This window comes from Trematomus bernacchii, unplaced genomic scaffold, assembly GCF_902827165.1.
Source record: "Trematomus bernacchii unplaced genomic scaffold, fTreBer1.1, whole genome shotgun sequence".
In the NCBI taxonomy this organism is placed as follows: Eukaryota; Metazoa; Chordata; class Actinopteri; order Perciformes; family Nototheniidae; genus Trematomus; species Trematomus bernacchii.
This window is the reverse complement of record NW_022987591.1, coordinates 489,681-504,735: the sequence shown is the minus strand read 5'-3', so window position 1 is coordinate 504,735 and position 15,055 is coordinate 489,681. Positions and strand designations below refer to the sequence as shown.

General features: G+C 39.9%; 2 protein-coding genes across 3 annotated transcripts in view; one reads left to right on the top strand and one right to left on the bottom strand.

Annotated features, from left to right (window-relative positions):
- Positions 1 to 1,338: 1,338 nt before the first annotated feature.
- Positions 1,339 to 5,798, top strand: rab20 (RAB20, member RAS oncogene family). The gene is made up of 2 exons (XM_034129141.1): positions 1,339 to 1,817; positions 4,692 to 5,798. Exons 1-2 carry the CDS (start codon positions 1,628 to 1,630, stop codon positions 5,285 to 5,287), a joined length of 786 nt encoding a protein of 261 aa, XP_033985032.1. The 5' UTR covers positions 1,339 to 1,627; the 3' UTR covers positions 5,288 to 5,798.
- Positions 5,799 to 6,455: 657 nt separating this feature from the next.
- The window catches only part of col4a2 (collagen, type IV, alpha 2), a 54,342-nt gene continuing 45,742 nt past the window's right edge, over positions 6,456 to 15,055 (bottom strand). For both annotated transcript variants that reach the window (XM_034129117.1, XM_034129119.1), the window contains 9 exons: positions 12,975 to 13,100; positions 12,723 to 12,839; positions 12,234 to 12,395; positions 11,756 to 11,854; positions 11,504 to 11,650; positions 11,298 to 11,414; positions 10,291 to 10,482; positions 8,572 to 8,858; positions 6,456 to 7,761 (listed from right to left, as the gene is read on the bottom strand). In XM_034129117.1, the coding sequence (XP_033985008.1) occupies positions 7,507 to 7,761; positions 8,572 to 8,858; positions 10,291 to 10,482; positions 11,298 to 11,414; positions 11,504 to 11,650; positions 11,756 to 11,854; positions 12,234 to 12,395; positions 12,723 to 12,839; positions 12,975 to 13,100 (1,502 nt within the window). In that variant the 3' untranslated portion in view covers positions 6,456 to 7,506. The remainder of the gene's footprint in view (positions 7,762 to 8,571; positions 8,859 to 10,290; positions 10,483 to 11,297; positions 11,415 to 11,503; positions 11,651 to 11,755; positions 11,855 to 12,233; positions 12,396 to 12,722; positions 12,840 to 12,974; positions 13,101 to 15,055) is intronic.

Sequence of the window (15,055 nt, the reverse complement as noted above, 5' to 3'; positions counted from 1 at the left end):
GGTCAGAAGGCCTGAATCAAAACCAGAGCTTGTCCTTATGGCATGCGCTGCTGCAAAGCCGTTTTTTCTAAAAAGGTGATTAAAATGTTATCTAATGAGAACTTGTAATGTCGCAGGAATATTTAACAATATGTATGGTGGCCCTGAAGTGCAAGACACCACAGCATTTCAGAAAACACTACAGCATTTCACAAAACACCACAGCATTTCACAAAACAATACAGCATTTCAGAAAACACCACAGCATTTCACAAAACACCACAGCATTTCAGAAAACACAACAGCATTTCAGAAAACGCCACAGCATTTCAGAAAACGCCGCAGCATTTCAGAAAACGGCGCAGCATTTCAGAAAACGCCGCAGCATTTCAGAAAATGCCGCAGCATTTCACAAAACACAACAGCATTTCACAAAACGCCGCAGCGTTTCACAAAACACTACAGCATTAACCTCTTTCCTTTCTCTCGATCCTCCTTAGCAACGGCAGTGGCGTTTTTATATGTACTAAAGTGGTGGGGCACGAACAACTTAGATGTGTATAAGCTTCTGGTGCTTTTTTAAACACGTAAACAAATCCATGGTTCCGATAGAACTTCATTCATTTTCTTTCCGTTTTAATGATTTTAATCGCTATACACTGCTCTCTCTCGTCTCCTCTTCACATCTACACTTTTCGCGGCACACGTACTTACAGCCAATCAGCTCTCTGAATTATGAGATGACGTTTGGTGGGTATGGCAGCACAGTGCCCCTATGGTGATTCTTTTTTTGCCGCACACATTGAATAGAAAAATGCTCTGAGCATGCGCAGTGTAGTTTTTACAGTACACGTTCATTTTAACAGCAGAGAGAGGGGCTTGATCGGGGCTTGCCCCACATCGCTCAACACGGCTCAATAGGCACACTGTAGACACTAATTAGAAGAACGCAGACTAAAACAGCAATGTACAGACGAATCAGATGACTAAACATGATCTAAAATATATTTTAACATATATATGTTTTGCATATTTTGGGAATTATTATTTGCATTACTTTCTGCTGACACTAGGTGGGGCTGTGCCTGCCCCTAATGACGAGTCGCCACTGAGCAACAGCGGTCTGTTCTACTGGATTTACAACGTGTCACATGTTGTTGCTATTGTCGGGACCCCCTTGAAAACGAGATGGTGCATCTCAAGGGGTTTATCCCAATAAATAAATGTCTATATATGTTCTGAATTGACCACTCAGAACTTTATTTAGCTTCCGTATGGTTTATGGTTGAATGTGGGCCGCGAATTGAAAACGTTTGGTAACCGCTGAGCTAGACTGCTGGGGCAGTTCACGGCCTGCCAGCAGTAGTAGAACCTGAAAGACACAGCTCAGGGTAAAATCGCTCACTGTGAATCATTAGCTCCTCACCTACTTCCTGTTTCACCTCAGTTACTTTTTGAAGTTCGGACAACAGATTGAAAATGAGTATACACTGATGGTTGTTGCGCTGTCCCACATTCGTTCAGAATCATAACATGGCTTTTGTCAGAGGAATTCGCGACTTGAATTTTACGAGCTAGACCTATTGTTTCACGATACGGAAAAAAAGAAAGAAAAGTATCCTCGCTGCAGCGGGACCGAAGCAGCACCATGCCCGAGGTGTCGAAGATGAAGAAGCCCGACGTGAAGCTAGTTCTCCTGGGGGACATGAACGTGGGGAAGACCTCGCTGCTCCACAGGTACACGGAGAGGAAGTTCAAAGATACCGTCAGCACTGTTGGAGGGGCTTTTTTCCTAAAACAGTGGGGACCATACAACATCTCTATATGGGACACTGCTGGTAATATGTTTTTGTTATTCGACTTTTCCCCCTGTTTATTTAAAACTCTTATCTCATTCCTCCTGTTTATGAGCTGTGTTTACCTGATAAAGCGTGACCCCCCCACCTGAGGCAATCACAGGCATGTGACAGCCCAGTCTGCACAGACACTCTGCAAACACGTTTGTGTTTTTTTTTGTTGGTATATTACATGCATACTAATTACTTTACCGTGTCCTGTAAAGCTTTGAACAATTCAAACGTGTCTGGTCAAAAACAGTTAAATAATCTAACACCATCTGGGGAAAAACAACCCTTGAAAGCACATCAAAATAAATCTCCAAATCTATACACAGTCACACACCAATACCAGGGTCCCTTAAACCTCTTTGATAAACATGTAGACTAATCTACTGGGCAAACCTATAATCATTAACATGATATGTATTAGCCCAAAGTTATTTGCTCCAAGTTGCTTTGTGTTTAGCCTTAATCTTAAAAGAAAAAATAACGGTTAAACTTAATGAAAAAATACCATATAAGATACAACAGTCTTAAACAACTCAACATTATTGTTGATTTTGAATACACTTATTTACTCATATTGTTATTAACATTTAACACATCAGTTTCTGGCAGTTGGCAAGACTATCTGAGAAAATAATTTATAACACATCTGTTTTGGCTCTGGTTATTTGTGATTATCATCTCTCACAATTCTTCGTAAAATGCAGAATAAAGCATAAATTCTTTAATTGGAAAGAATGACATGCATTAACAATGAAATAACAAGTTTGTTCCAGTTTTAGCTGGTTATCATATGCTAAGGAGCATTTGACACCCTTCAAAATATGAGTAAGCAAACACCACAAACGTACCCACCATGCAAACAACTGCTTGGTTAAAACAAACACATGGAGGCCTTGTATATTATTGTGCAGTTAGCTTAATGTTGTTAATATAATAGGTCACTTCAGTTTTCCCTGCTTGCAAAAAACAGAGAGGTTAAAAAAATCACGTGTGCTTTGTTTTGCTGAATTGCTCAACATTGGACAAATCTCAACCACCATCCGTGTACTTCTGCATTACTGCTAATTCTCGTACACAGAACACATTTGACCTTATCATTTCGCATCTTAAAGAGCTGCTTCAGATAGCTTGTTTGATAGCTGCCCGATAAATAACAACAACTTATTTACATGTGATTTGGCCTTCATGACAGATAAACGTCAATGGCCCTTACTATATTAGGTAAATATTAAAGTTGAACAATTAGATTTTATATTATCGAATTTTCAGTTGCAAATGCCCTTGATTATTGACTATCTATTTCAGCATTACTTGAGACAATGTTATACAGAAACATGATTAGTAATCTCTATGCTCTGTCCCTGTTAACACCTTTATAAAGAACTCTATTAATTTGCCTGGAGGATTTGTTATCCACAGAACCAGTCTGATGCTGTATGATGTCCTTTTTGTTGTTCTGTTTATGTTTTTATGTTTCATGTGGAACCTACTTGAGCAGGTCTCCCTTGAAAAAGAGATCAATGATCTCAATGGGATACACCTGGATAAATAAAGGTTTGAAATGAAATGAAAGTCCGTTATATTGCTCTTATATTGAATACATTGAAACTTGTGCTTTTCTCGAACTTCACTCCTTCATTGGCCCCAAGGATCACAATGACTTAATAAATCTTTGATCCTAAATACACATATTTATATTGTCAGTGGAAAGAATAATTTGGTGAATCATCAAGTTACTGCTGATGAAAAAGCTTATAACATTCCAGTATTGTGTAAACATGAATTACAGTAATCCATCTACAGCAAATACACACTGCCAAAAGTAGAGCTGGTGAGCCACAGAGATAAGGAAAGTCACAGTAAGCCATTTCCTGTGTATGTTCCCCTACTCCGTGACCTCTGACAGGACGTTGGTGTTGCATTTTATTTAGTCACTGTGGTAGAAAATGCAGGATCAGCACTAAGTCATTTTAGGGCTGCTGTTTCAGAGCCCAGCGGCGGCCATAAAGAGTAATACTGGTTGTACGAGGACCTGTATGGGGGATTTGCTCGGCAGCTCATTTAAAACATGCTGTTGCTTATTTTTCTGCTGACTTTCAAGCCGTTTTTGACATTTCAAAGCCCCATGTTTCAGCTGCCTGCCCTGTTCCTCTTAACAGTCACATGACAGGGCTACCCGTCTTCCCAGGCTTCAACATATCCTTTCCAAACTTGCATAAACAGTCATTTCCAAAAGCATGAGAAGGAATGAATGAGTTTTATCACTTCAGTCAGTAGTTTGTAAGAAATACATTTCTTCCTGCCTTGGATCTTTAGTGTATTTAAGAAACTATTTGTGACAAATTGATGTAATGAATACACTCATAGATTCTATTATAGCTGAAATTATTAGTTGATCAGTTAGTCGACCGGCACTAATAATCGGAAACAGTTTCAATGATGAAATAAAAGATAAACACTCTCTGGTTTCTTTGCTCTTTTACTTCATATATAATAGTAAACACAATATATTTCGGGTTTACCAACAGTCGTAGCGGAAAACAAGGAAATTTAAAGAATGTTTATTTGGTAATTTTATGGTTATTTTCCCCAGTTTTCTGACATTTAATGGACAAAGCTATCAGTAAATCAAGAAAATAATCTTAGTATTATCCAAGAGATGCCACTGTAGCATCGAGTCACACAACGTGCCCTTTCAACAAAGGTTGTCTCTGTTTTCAAACTGCTGACTATCTTGCACAACTTCGCTCTGTGCGGTGTGTCCTCCTGCAGTGCTGCTCTCACAGTCTGTTTTTAGTTTTGTATGTTTACACGGATTCATGTTGAAAATTAAGCCAGAATTTGTTGACCTCGCTGTCTCCTCAGGTCGGGAACAGTTCCACGGTTTGGGATCAATGTACTGCCGAGGTGCAGCCGCTGTCATCCTCACCTACGACGTGTCCAACTGGCAGAGCCTAGCCGAGCTGGAAGAGCGCTTCCTGTCCCTGACTGACACCGCTAACCAAGACTGCATCTACGCTTTAGTGGGCAACAAGGCTGACCTAACGGACCCTAGAGCCCAGCTGTCCCAGGACTCAGATGAGGCATCCAAGGACCGAATGGATTATGGGGAGGAGAGGACAGAAACCCAGGTTCTGTCTGCCTGCCCCACGCCCCCGGCCTCCCCTGCCTCCCTCTCGGGGATAACGCTAGGGAAACAGGTGACCCCCGAAGATGCAATGGCTCTTTACGGGAGAATACTGCGCTACAAGGGCCTGGAGGAAAAGAGCAGCCTTCCTGCAGAGAAGATGTGCTTCGAGACGAGCGCCAAGACGGGCTACAATGTGGACAATCTGTTTGAGGCCTTGTTTGATTTGGTGCTGCCCTCCATCCTGAGAAATAAAAATGAGAACCAGCAGTCCCCCACAGTGGACCTGGAGGAGTGCAGGGGGGCCAAGCGGGGCAGACCCGGCTGCTGCTAGAGAGGGCTCCCAGCAGAGACTTGTTTTTAACAATAGACTATCAAAAGTTTGTCTGTGGACCAAATATAAACTGTGACGGTACTACTTAATTGCCTTGACTGAGACCTAATAGCATTAATGACCTCCCGGTAACACAAATCGATTCTGTGATGGTGTCCACTTACATTTTAAGGAATGGAAATAAACTTGTGCTGCGTTTTGACTCTAAGCTTTGAAGCCTTCATCCCCAACGACTGAAACCGCACTTGTATCCCAAAGATGTGCCTCTGGCCAGATAACACATAAATGTCAATTACTGCTTTTTGTAAATGTTTTAGATTGAGAATGTCACAAATGTAACAGCACTAATTGTTAGGTGTGTGGCAGGTTGCACTGTGTTTATTATAGTTGTATTTACCACCAATCACTTGATTTATGCTCTGTTACTAGCATTATTACTGATCTTTATATTTTATATGCACATTTTCAACTTTTTAGTGATTGTATATAGTTAATAAATCTGTAAAATGATTACGGCAATTGTTTTTTTTGTTTTTTATCGAAGGGACAATGCACATCAATTAACATGAGCATTTCATTCCATCACGTTAACCTGCCAGATTCAGCCCTACAGGCTAGTTTTGATCTACTGGGTGTTTCTCAATCGCGAGTAAAGCTGCTTCAGAGCCACTATTTCAAGCATACTACGTCATCGAGTGCCGCCGAAGTACTGTTCCAATCTCCAGCATACTTGTAAATCTACCGAGCCCGGCGTACTCCGTTTGGAGAAATATCGAGGCTGCACATGAGTAGACTCCGCGGTCTTAAAATCCCCACAATGCTTTGTGCACGGACCAATTTCCCCAAATCTGTGGCGGAAGATGTAAGGCGGGGCCTCTCATATGACGCACACCTGCACACTTGCTAGCGTGTTCCACACTTCGTTTTTCCGAATGCCAGGAAGTATTCTTGACTCGCTTCTGAAGCAAGATGCTCGGCAGACATGTGCTACCAAGCAAGCGTACTCACGATTGAGAAACACCCACTGTCATAAAGATTTATTTTGCAGCCTTTCTGGTCTGCCAGATTCATTAAGTGTCTATCACTTAAGGGGTAACCAACCATGCTCTTGTTATATACATTCTATGACCAGATTATGATAAGATTGTGAGAGTAAAAGGACACAATCAGAAATATAACCAACTTTAATCTTTACAATCCAATGAAATTATGAAATTACTAATATTCCATTACAGTTGTTTGTCAGTATATTCCCAGTTTATACAAACTGTTTATTTGCAAACAAGCAACTCTTGGTGAAGTAGAACATTTGACCTTCTTTCTAAATTGTGTAAAGTACTTTAATCTCACCCAGGATCAGTGACCGCAGCATGGATTTGCTGCAGTCAGACCTTTGATCCGAGCCGTTTGCAATCTGTCTTGTTGGAAGTTCAGGTTAGTAGATTTATAAAGGAAAATGAGTGTGACATGAGTAGTATTAGATAATATATATATTTAACCTCTTAAAGAGGGGCTTCAAATTCATTCAGCTGGTATAAATACAAAGATAATCAGTGCATTGTGTGAACATATGGGGTATGAAAAATAAAGAGTTATAGATGATTTTGCAATAGTTGATAAATACATAAAACAGAAGAACAGCTTGAAGAGACTGTTGTATTATAAAAATACATTTAGAAAATAAATGGAATAAAAGCAGGATAATACTGTCGATAGTATCAACCAACAATTGTTCAAGACACATTCTTCAATTGGCAAAGAAGCAGTGTTAGTGGCTTTATGGTGGGCTGTAAACCCTAAACAATACAAACATCAAGAGAAACTGAAGCAGTGCATTCACACGGGCGTCTTTGGTTCAGCTGTAGTGTTCTGATCTACTCTGATTGTTAACAATGAGTCATCGTAGCTGAGGTAATAAGTTAAACAGTAAGCACCAATCCACATTTAACATAAAATACTTGTTTTCCCATAATGCTGTTGACTTCATAACGGGGCTTCTCCGGTTTTATCTTCATCAGGACATTTCACTCAGCGTTCAGGGCATCGCACAGTCATTGCATATCTGAGCTCTGTGGCTCGGGGAGAATGTTTCCAATTTACATTGATCTAAATCAGTATTTCAGATCCCCCTCTGTTTGGTTTAGTACACAGATAGAGAGACAACACTAGGCCACTGTCAATGCAACCGATACTTTGTGTCCATGCTGCTGTTGCGTCTCTCACAAGTTCTTCATGCAGACCTGGCAGCGGCTGATGCGTGACAGCAGCTGACCGGCTTTGAGCGTCTCTGATGACGGCTCAGTGTGGAAAGACTGATCTATGGAGGTTAGCCAGAAGCTGTGCTTGTTAGCAAAGTAGTGGCATGCGCCTTTGGCCCCGTTACACTCAAGGAACGGTGCTGTGCGGAAGTCCTCCAGGCAAGAGCCAGGCGATGACAAAGACTGACCTCCGCCTTCATTTCCTGCTGCTGTGTGCTGTGGAGACAAAGGTGAGAGGGCGACAAATGAGGCAGGTGTGAGTTCAGATCTACACAAGAGATTTTGGTTACATGTTACAATTTAGAATCTAAGTTAAATATTGATGTTGTGTACATTTTATTTTTGTAACACCAACAATGAATTCATCAACTAACAAGTTATGTATTTTATGGAAAAGCCTAACATTGCATATCCTTCTATAGTAAAGACCTCCTATCAATTCAGAAAATAGTTTCCAACAAACACAGTTGTCTCATACTACATTTTCTTTAAAACTACAGAGTATCCAGCCTTGCCCGACAAATAACACTGCTTTTGATTAGGAGTTACTTTACACATAATTCCTTTATGTTGCAAAAACACATGCAGTTCTGTTTGAGATGGGTTAATACAGACACAACGAACAAAAACCTGTAGAACAATGGAGGGTAGGGAGAGGAGTGGCGACCTTTGGTCTAAATCAAAGCAGCAGAGTTTCCTGACTTTTAGCCACTAGCATGGGTCAAGTTTAAAAAACGCTGCATCATTGCGACATTGCAATACATGGAGCCATTTCATGAAACCCTCCCTTTCTAGCTGACCAACACCCACACTCCAGTTTGTCACCAAGGCGTTCTGTTTTACATTCTGTAATAATTAATCCGAGATTTTATAAAATTTCCCAAAAGCAAAAGAATACATCATACATCATACAGATGTTTTCACAAGCCAAGAAATAGAACCCATCCTTAGAAAATATATAACGCCAAATAGAAGTGTTATCAAGCATTGTCCTCTTGTGTTGTTGTATCAAGATTGGCTACTCACCATGAGGAAGGAGTAGCCGATCCACATGCTGCGCCAGCCCGCAGGACACATAGGGATGGTGATGTCCTGGCTGTGGATTGCGATGGCAACTGATGGAGCTTCACATACTGAGCAGCGGCTGATGTACGGTTTAATCTCTCCCTCTTCCACAGGCATCATGGGAATAGGAGCGGTGGTCGACAACCAGTAGGACTTATCATTCCTGCTGGCATAGTAACAAAGGTCTCCAGGGTTGCAGTACAGGAAGGGCATGGTGTTGAACCGTGGGAGGCAGGAGCCAGCCAAACCTGAGAAGGACAAATACAAAATTATAATTTAAAAAAGGCACACATTTAATAAACAAACTCGAGTTAAAGTGTATAACACAATAAATAAGAAAACTATGTAAATAATCATGATATGGTTAAAACTTAAAACAGATTAAAATGATGAGAGGAAATAGGGTGAGGGTGAGGGTTAGTTAGAGATAAGAGATAACGTGTGGTTAAGCACAATAGAGTACATTTGAACTTCCTTACAAGTGAACACAGCAGCCACTTTGCCACAACTGACAACTATGTGATATTGAAAAATGCTAAAATGAAGTATAACAGTACCACAAGTGCAGAAGAATAATTCAAAAATCAATAACTTGACTAAGTAATGTCAGTTATCAGGCAGAATCCAGCAAAAACGACACTACATTATACCAGAAGAATTAAAACTTCTTACAAATTATATAGAGCCTAGCAAGGGTGCCTTAGCTAACTTAGGTTAATTTGTTTTAAGAAGTTATATTGTTATTTTTTCTTTGAAAATGTATGGTTTGTGGTGTGACAGTAGTTTCAATACAAAAGAAAAGGTCCTGAGTTCCTGGGAGTTCAAACAAGTGAAGGTGCTCTTTGGTCTGGAGCACAAAAGCTCCAAAAACAAAAGTCAAAGTTGTTCTTCTGGGAAAAGTCAAGAAACGCCCGGTTGCCTTTTAAACTTTTGCGTTGGCCTTTCGTATTTTTTTTAAAGGAGTTTCTGCATCGGAAATAATGTTTTGAGGGTCTAACCCAGTTTTATAGTCTTTATAGTTTTAATGTTTCACCTGAGAAAAACGACTTTTACTTACTAAGCACTTTGAATTGCCTTGTGTTGAAAAGTGCTATATAAATAAACTTGCCTTGCCTTGCCTTAGTGAAATGTGGTCAATTGTATAGAAATCTATAAAAAAGGATTTCTGTTTTTAGCCAAGTCCTGTCTGTCATGCATAGTTCATTCACTTAGAGACACAATCTGATTACATTGATGAAAAGTCAATGATTGATTTAAATCAGGCTTGAACAGGAATACCCAATTGAATTAGACTTTAAGGCTTTAATGGTTTCAGGGGCCAAGAGATCAGCTCTGAAAAACAAGTCTATCCTTTACTATAGTGAAGTCTATTTATACTATATTATCACATGTACCATCTCATTTATTTCACCCCCATAATGCCACTATAGTTCTACTTGTAAATGTGAAATTCAAAAGTAAGAGCCCCGGCTGCTCTGATGGTTTCAATTCTAACTCAGCCAGCACATGATGAGCCCGGCTGCTCAGGAATGTCTTCTGGTTCACTGGATCACAATGTCCTTTCTAACAGGACCGTACTGTTACAAACTCTCACTGGCACATGTCTAGACAATGCACTGACAACATTTTCTCCAGAGATTAGAGATGACAGTCACCACGTACTATTGTACCCAGACTTACCGAGGTCCTGGTTGTGGGCCTTCTCCTGGCCCTCGAGGTATAGCAGACTGTATCCGTCCCACAGTTTGGACATGCCCACAGGACACATGGGCACCTGTTCTGTCTGACTGTGTTTAACCAGCAGGTATCCCACGCTGACGCTGCGGCCCGGCATACCAGGTAACCCATGGATACCAGGGTTGCCGTGGTTACCTAATGAGGAATGATGTAATTATCGGTTTGCTTTCATTCATACTCAGAGTAAGGCAATAGACGATTGGAAAATGTTGTGTAATTTTCATCATGGCCAAAATAATTGCAATTCACAATATCATCCCAATAATCATCAAAATAAGCTTAAAACTCCTAAGAGGCAATGAAACACACTGCAATAGCTTCACAGTTACATTTTGTTAAGAAATAAGTGTTTGTATTGCATAACAGATACGTCAAATCTTTCTCTAGTGAGCATCCTTTTTAATTGAATAAAAACTGATAACAGTGTTAAATAATGTCTTCATAAATCATAGGTCAGCTTGCATAAATAAAGGATTATTTCTTATATGTTAATTCCTTTTGAAAAAGGTAATATTTTTAACATTTCTATCATGATGCGCTAGACAGCTTTTTCAAGCCTCTCAGGAGAGTATTCACAATGATCCCGGCAATGGAAATTCAACACAATCAGTTTAGTAAGTAAAGACTTGATACATGCAAAACTGTTTAAGATGGGCTAAATATAATACAAACAAGTCATATATCCCTTGACTTTACTGATATATCTGTATGCGTAATGTATCAATTATCTCTGCTAAAATAATGATATCATATAAACTTACCTTGAGGAAATCTCTAGCCAAGCTCAAAGCTATCAATGCTTATTTATTCAGACTTTCACAAAAAATAACAATAACAACCTGAAAACCCTCTTGGTAGCTGGGTTCCTGCTCAAGTCTGCACATACTTTAAATCCTTTAATCCAGGTGTATTAACCCTAATCCTAACCAGCCCCACAGTGTCGGACGTACCTTCACTGCCTTCCAGACCGCGGTGACCGATTTGTCCGGACTCTCCACGGTATCCAGGCGTTCCTGGTGTACCACCAATCCCCGGCATGCCCTTCTGCCCGATGGGTCCGATGAAACCTGCACAGGAAGAGAATACGTTTGTGTTGCTGAACCAAACACTACAATAAGCGATGCTCAACAACACATGTTTAATTAGAATGATTTACCTGTATCGCCAGGGGGCCCCTGTGGCCCTGATTCCCCTCTGACCCCCTCTGGTCCTTTGATACCCTGTGGTCCTAAGAGGCCTCTCTCTCCTGGGACTCTTACTGGAATTGGAAGGGGACCCTGGTTTCCTGGTATTCCACGAAAACCTGCAGCAGAGAAGGATAATCTAATGACCGTGACAAAAAAACACATAAACTCACATCTGGTAAGGAGTGAGCTGTCTGTAGATTATGTGAAAGTGTATCATATACCTGTAGGTCCAGAGTTTCCTTTTAGGCCAGATTGCCCTCTTTCTCCCTTCAAACCAAAGATCCCGGGAACGCCCATCACTCCTTGCTCTCCTTTTCCCCCTGTAAGGAGAAAAGCATACACACATAGGGGGTGATCATGTTATCATGAAGTATGGGTGACAGGAATGAGTAGAGATGATAAAAAAAATCTAAAATGATTAACACACATTATGATTTAATAATCTTTCCAAGCCTTTAACATTTATATAGACAGTCTATGCCTTTGACAGAGAAAGTGTAACATACTGGTTGCCGACTTTAAAACCCTTTTTTAATTTTTTTAAAATGTTCAATATGTTTAGGTTATTTCATTCTTTTAACGTTCAATCTTTCTACTTTATTGAATATCTTATATTTAAGATATTTTGTGTATTTTATTGATTTCACCTTGAGATCTGCTCCTGTAAAATGTTCACTCATCATTTGAACACATGCTTACCTTTCTTCCCAGAAACACCGTTTGGTCCCCTGTATCCAAAGGAACCTCTATCTCCTTTGAGTCCTTTCCTGCCAGGGATTCCAGGGAAACCATTTATTCCCGGTACACCTTTTTCCCCAGGAGGAGCATCCACTCCAGGAAACCCTTTTGCTCCAGGGACACCTGAGAAACAAATCATTAAGGGTTCATAAACATAGCATTAAAGCCAGTCTGAAGTGACACTTCCGTCAGTTCACTAATTCTTTTTAAAATTAATTACTTTTACATTTTAAACAACACCATGAGTACATCATGCAGAATACTAATAATCAAATGAATTGTGTGTACCCTTAAATCTGAAACTGGTTATTTTCATCATATAGTCAATTAAGTGATTGTTTTCAGACACAGTCATAGTATAAAAGGTGATGCAATACCAGGAAGAGTAAGAGAGATATGGCTCTGTTTATTTTAAATTTGGCTTTCTTTGATCCCACTGCATCTTCTCACCTGGGTACCCTTTAGGTCCATGAGAGCCAGGGTCCCCTATGAGTCCTGATCTGTCAGGAGTCCCGTCTGGTCCAACGGGGCCTCGGAGTCCCGACGATCCAGGTTGACCCCGGTCACCTGACCAAGTGAAACATGAGATTGTTTCAAGTCTTAAGATGCTTAAACCCTTTCAAAATGTACACTATGTGTCGCTGTGCATTATTGGTGCTTGTTTGGAAAGTTTCCCATTAATGCAGAAGAGTAATGGCTTACCTAGAGGGCCCTGAAAGCCTTTCAAACCCACTGTGCCGGGAAAACCTGGCTGGCTGTTGGGGTCCCCGTCTCCTCCCTTCAGTCCTTTGCTTCCGGGTTCCCCAGTTGGTCCAGTGGTATCCAGACCTGATGAAAATATGAACAGGGGACAAGTGTCGGAGGTATTTACATAACAGAAAAATGGATATCCTCTCCACATTTAGTGAAGAATATACCTTGATTGACTTATAGTACAGTATACTTACTACTAAAAGCATAGTAAGAACGTTTTTATCTTTAACCAAACATGTCTAAGTAAGCCACAATCAAAGTTTAAAAAGTATTTTGGCAATATTTCTTAAGAGTTTCATACCAAGAAGAGCACATTCAATAATACATGAATCTCTCATGAGCAACAACAAGAGAATAGTGTGTTCAAGCTGATAGACAGGGTTCCTGCAGGTTTCGCCTACTCAAATTTAAGACTTTTTAAGACCTTTTTAAGACCACTTTGAATAGAATTTAAGACCTATTTCACGGCAAGAAAGTATGAAGGAAAATTGCTATGAAAGAAGAAATACGTCCCATAATTACTTACAAAGTAAATGTAAAGGCATAACAGTACAGAACTGTGTTAGCGTGTTAGACAAAAAGTGTATGTGTGTGTGTGTCTGTGTGTTAGGGGTGTGCAATTAATCGTATTTTAATCGCAATTACGATTTTGGCCTGCCACAATTACGAAATTATTTTGCTTTGCTAGGTTGTGACAGTGCACTACAACATATTTGATCTAATTAATTTTAGTCTAATTTATTTTTATTTATACATGTTTAATAGCTTGTGGAAGTGCGCTCCAAAATATTTGTTGATCTTGTTTATTGGTATTTATTATTTTGATATTATTTATTTAAATGTATAATTTATTTAATTTATTTTTGTATTGGTTTTGCAGTTGAATTATAGGTTCAGGGTAATCAACAGTTAAAAAGATACTGTTCAAATTATTATTTGTTTTAAAGTTCAATAAATGGATGTTTTCAAAGTCAATGAATAATCGTATTTAATAATCTTGATATCAATTATTGACCAAAATAATCGTGATTATGATTTTTGCCATAATCGCACAGCCCTAGTGTGTGTGTGTGAGAGAGAGAGAGAGAGAGAGAGAGAGAGAGAGAGAGAGAGAGAGAGAGAGAGAGAGAGAGAGAGAGAGAGAGAGAGAGAGAGAGAGAGAGACAGAGACAGAGACAGAGACAGAGACAGAGACACAAGAGCTATATTCAGAGCTCTGCTGCCTTGGCTACAATCTTTCATCGTTGCTGTTGTATGATCGGTGTTTAGCTACGGTATTTAGCGTCTACAGCACCTCCGCTTTTAGGGTTGACGTACACCCACACGTCGCCCAGAGGTCCGCCGGTGTTGTTGCAGGAGCTGCTGCACTAGCTAACGCTACATTAGCATACGCTACTTTCTTTTGCAAAAGGTGCAGCGGGCTTCAAACACGTTCCCCTCCCCTGGTTTCAACCAAGCACTAAATTCGATGTTTTCCAACCAAATACGGTTGAACTTACACTTCCCCATATTTATTTTTAAGTAGATTCTAAGATACATGAGTTTCTGACTGCCGCTAGCTGAAGCTTGCTAGCTGGGTGTTCTCCAATAAGGGGCCGGGGGAAACAAAGTTAGTGATTACTGGTTCCATGTTGATTTATTTCAATACAAATTGTTGGGGGGAACTGAAAGGCTCTTACCGTACTGGTTACTTTGCAGCCCGGACATTTCCCCCAAAACACATTTAGACGCGATCTCAACACAGAAGTACCTTTCAAATCCGATCATTTTTAAGACCTTCTAAATCATATTTAAGACCTTTCTTATTTTTTTGGTCATATTTAAGACCTTTTTAAGGCCTTAAATTCAGATTATCAAATTTAAGACTTTTTAAGACTTTTTAAGACCCCGCGGGAACCCTGGATAGAGAAAATACGTTGTTAGTGGTTTTTAGCTTTATGAATGTATATAAAAGTTGTATCCAACCCATTTTTAACTGGCAACATTTGTTCATTATGTTCTAGTCGTGAACAGTACAAAGAGACAATTCT

What these genes read in the sequence shown, in the direction of transcription:
- rab20 (XM_034129141.1), top strand. Translation starts at nt 1,628, where the DNA reads ATGCCCGAGGTGTCGAAGATGAAGAAGCCCGACGTGAAGCTAGTTCTC. An exon ending in CTCTATATGGGACACTGCTG is followed by an intron (nt 1,818 to 4,691) that starts GTAATATGTTTT and finishes CTGTCTCCTCAG; the next exon opens with GTCGGGAACAGTTCCACGGT.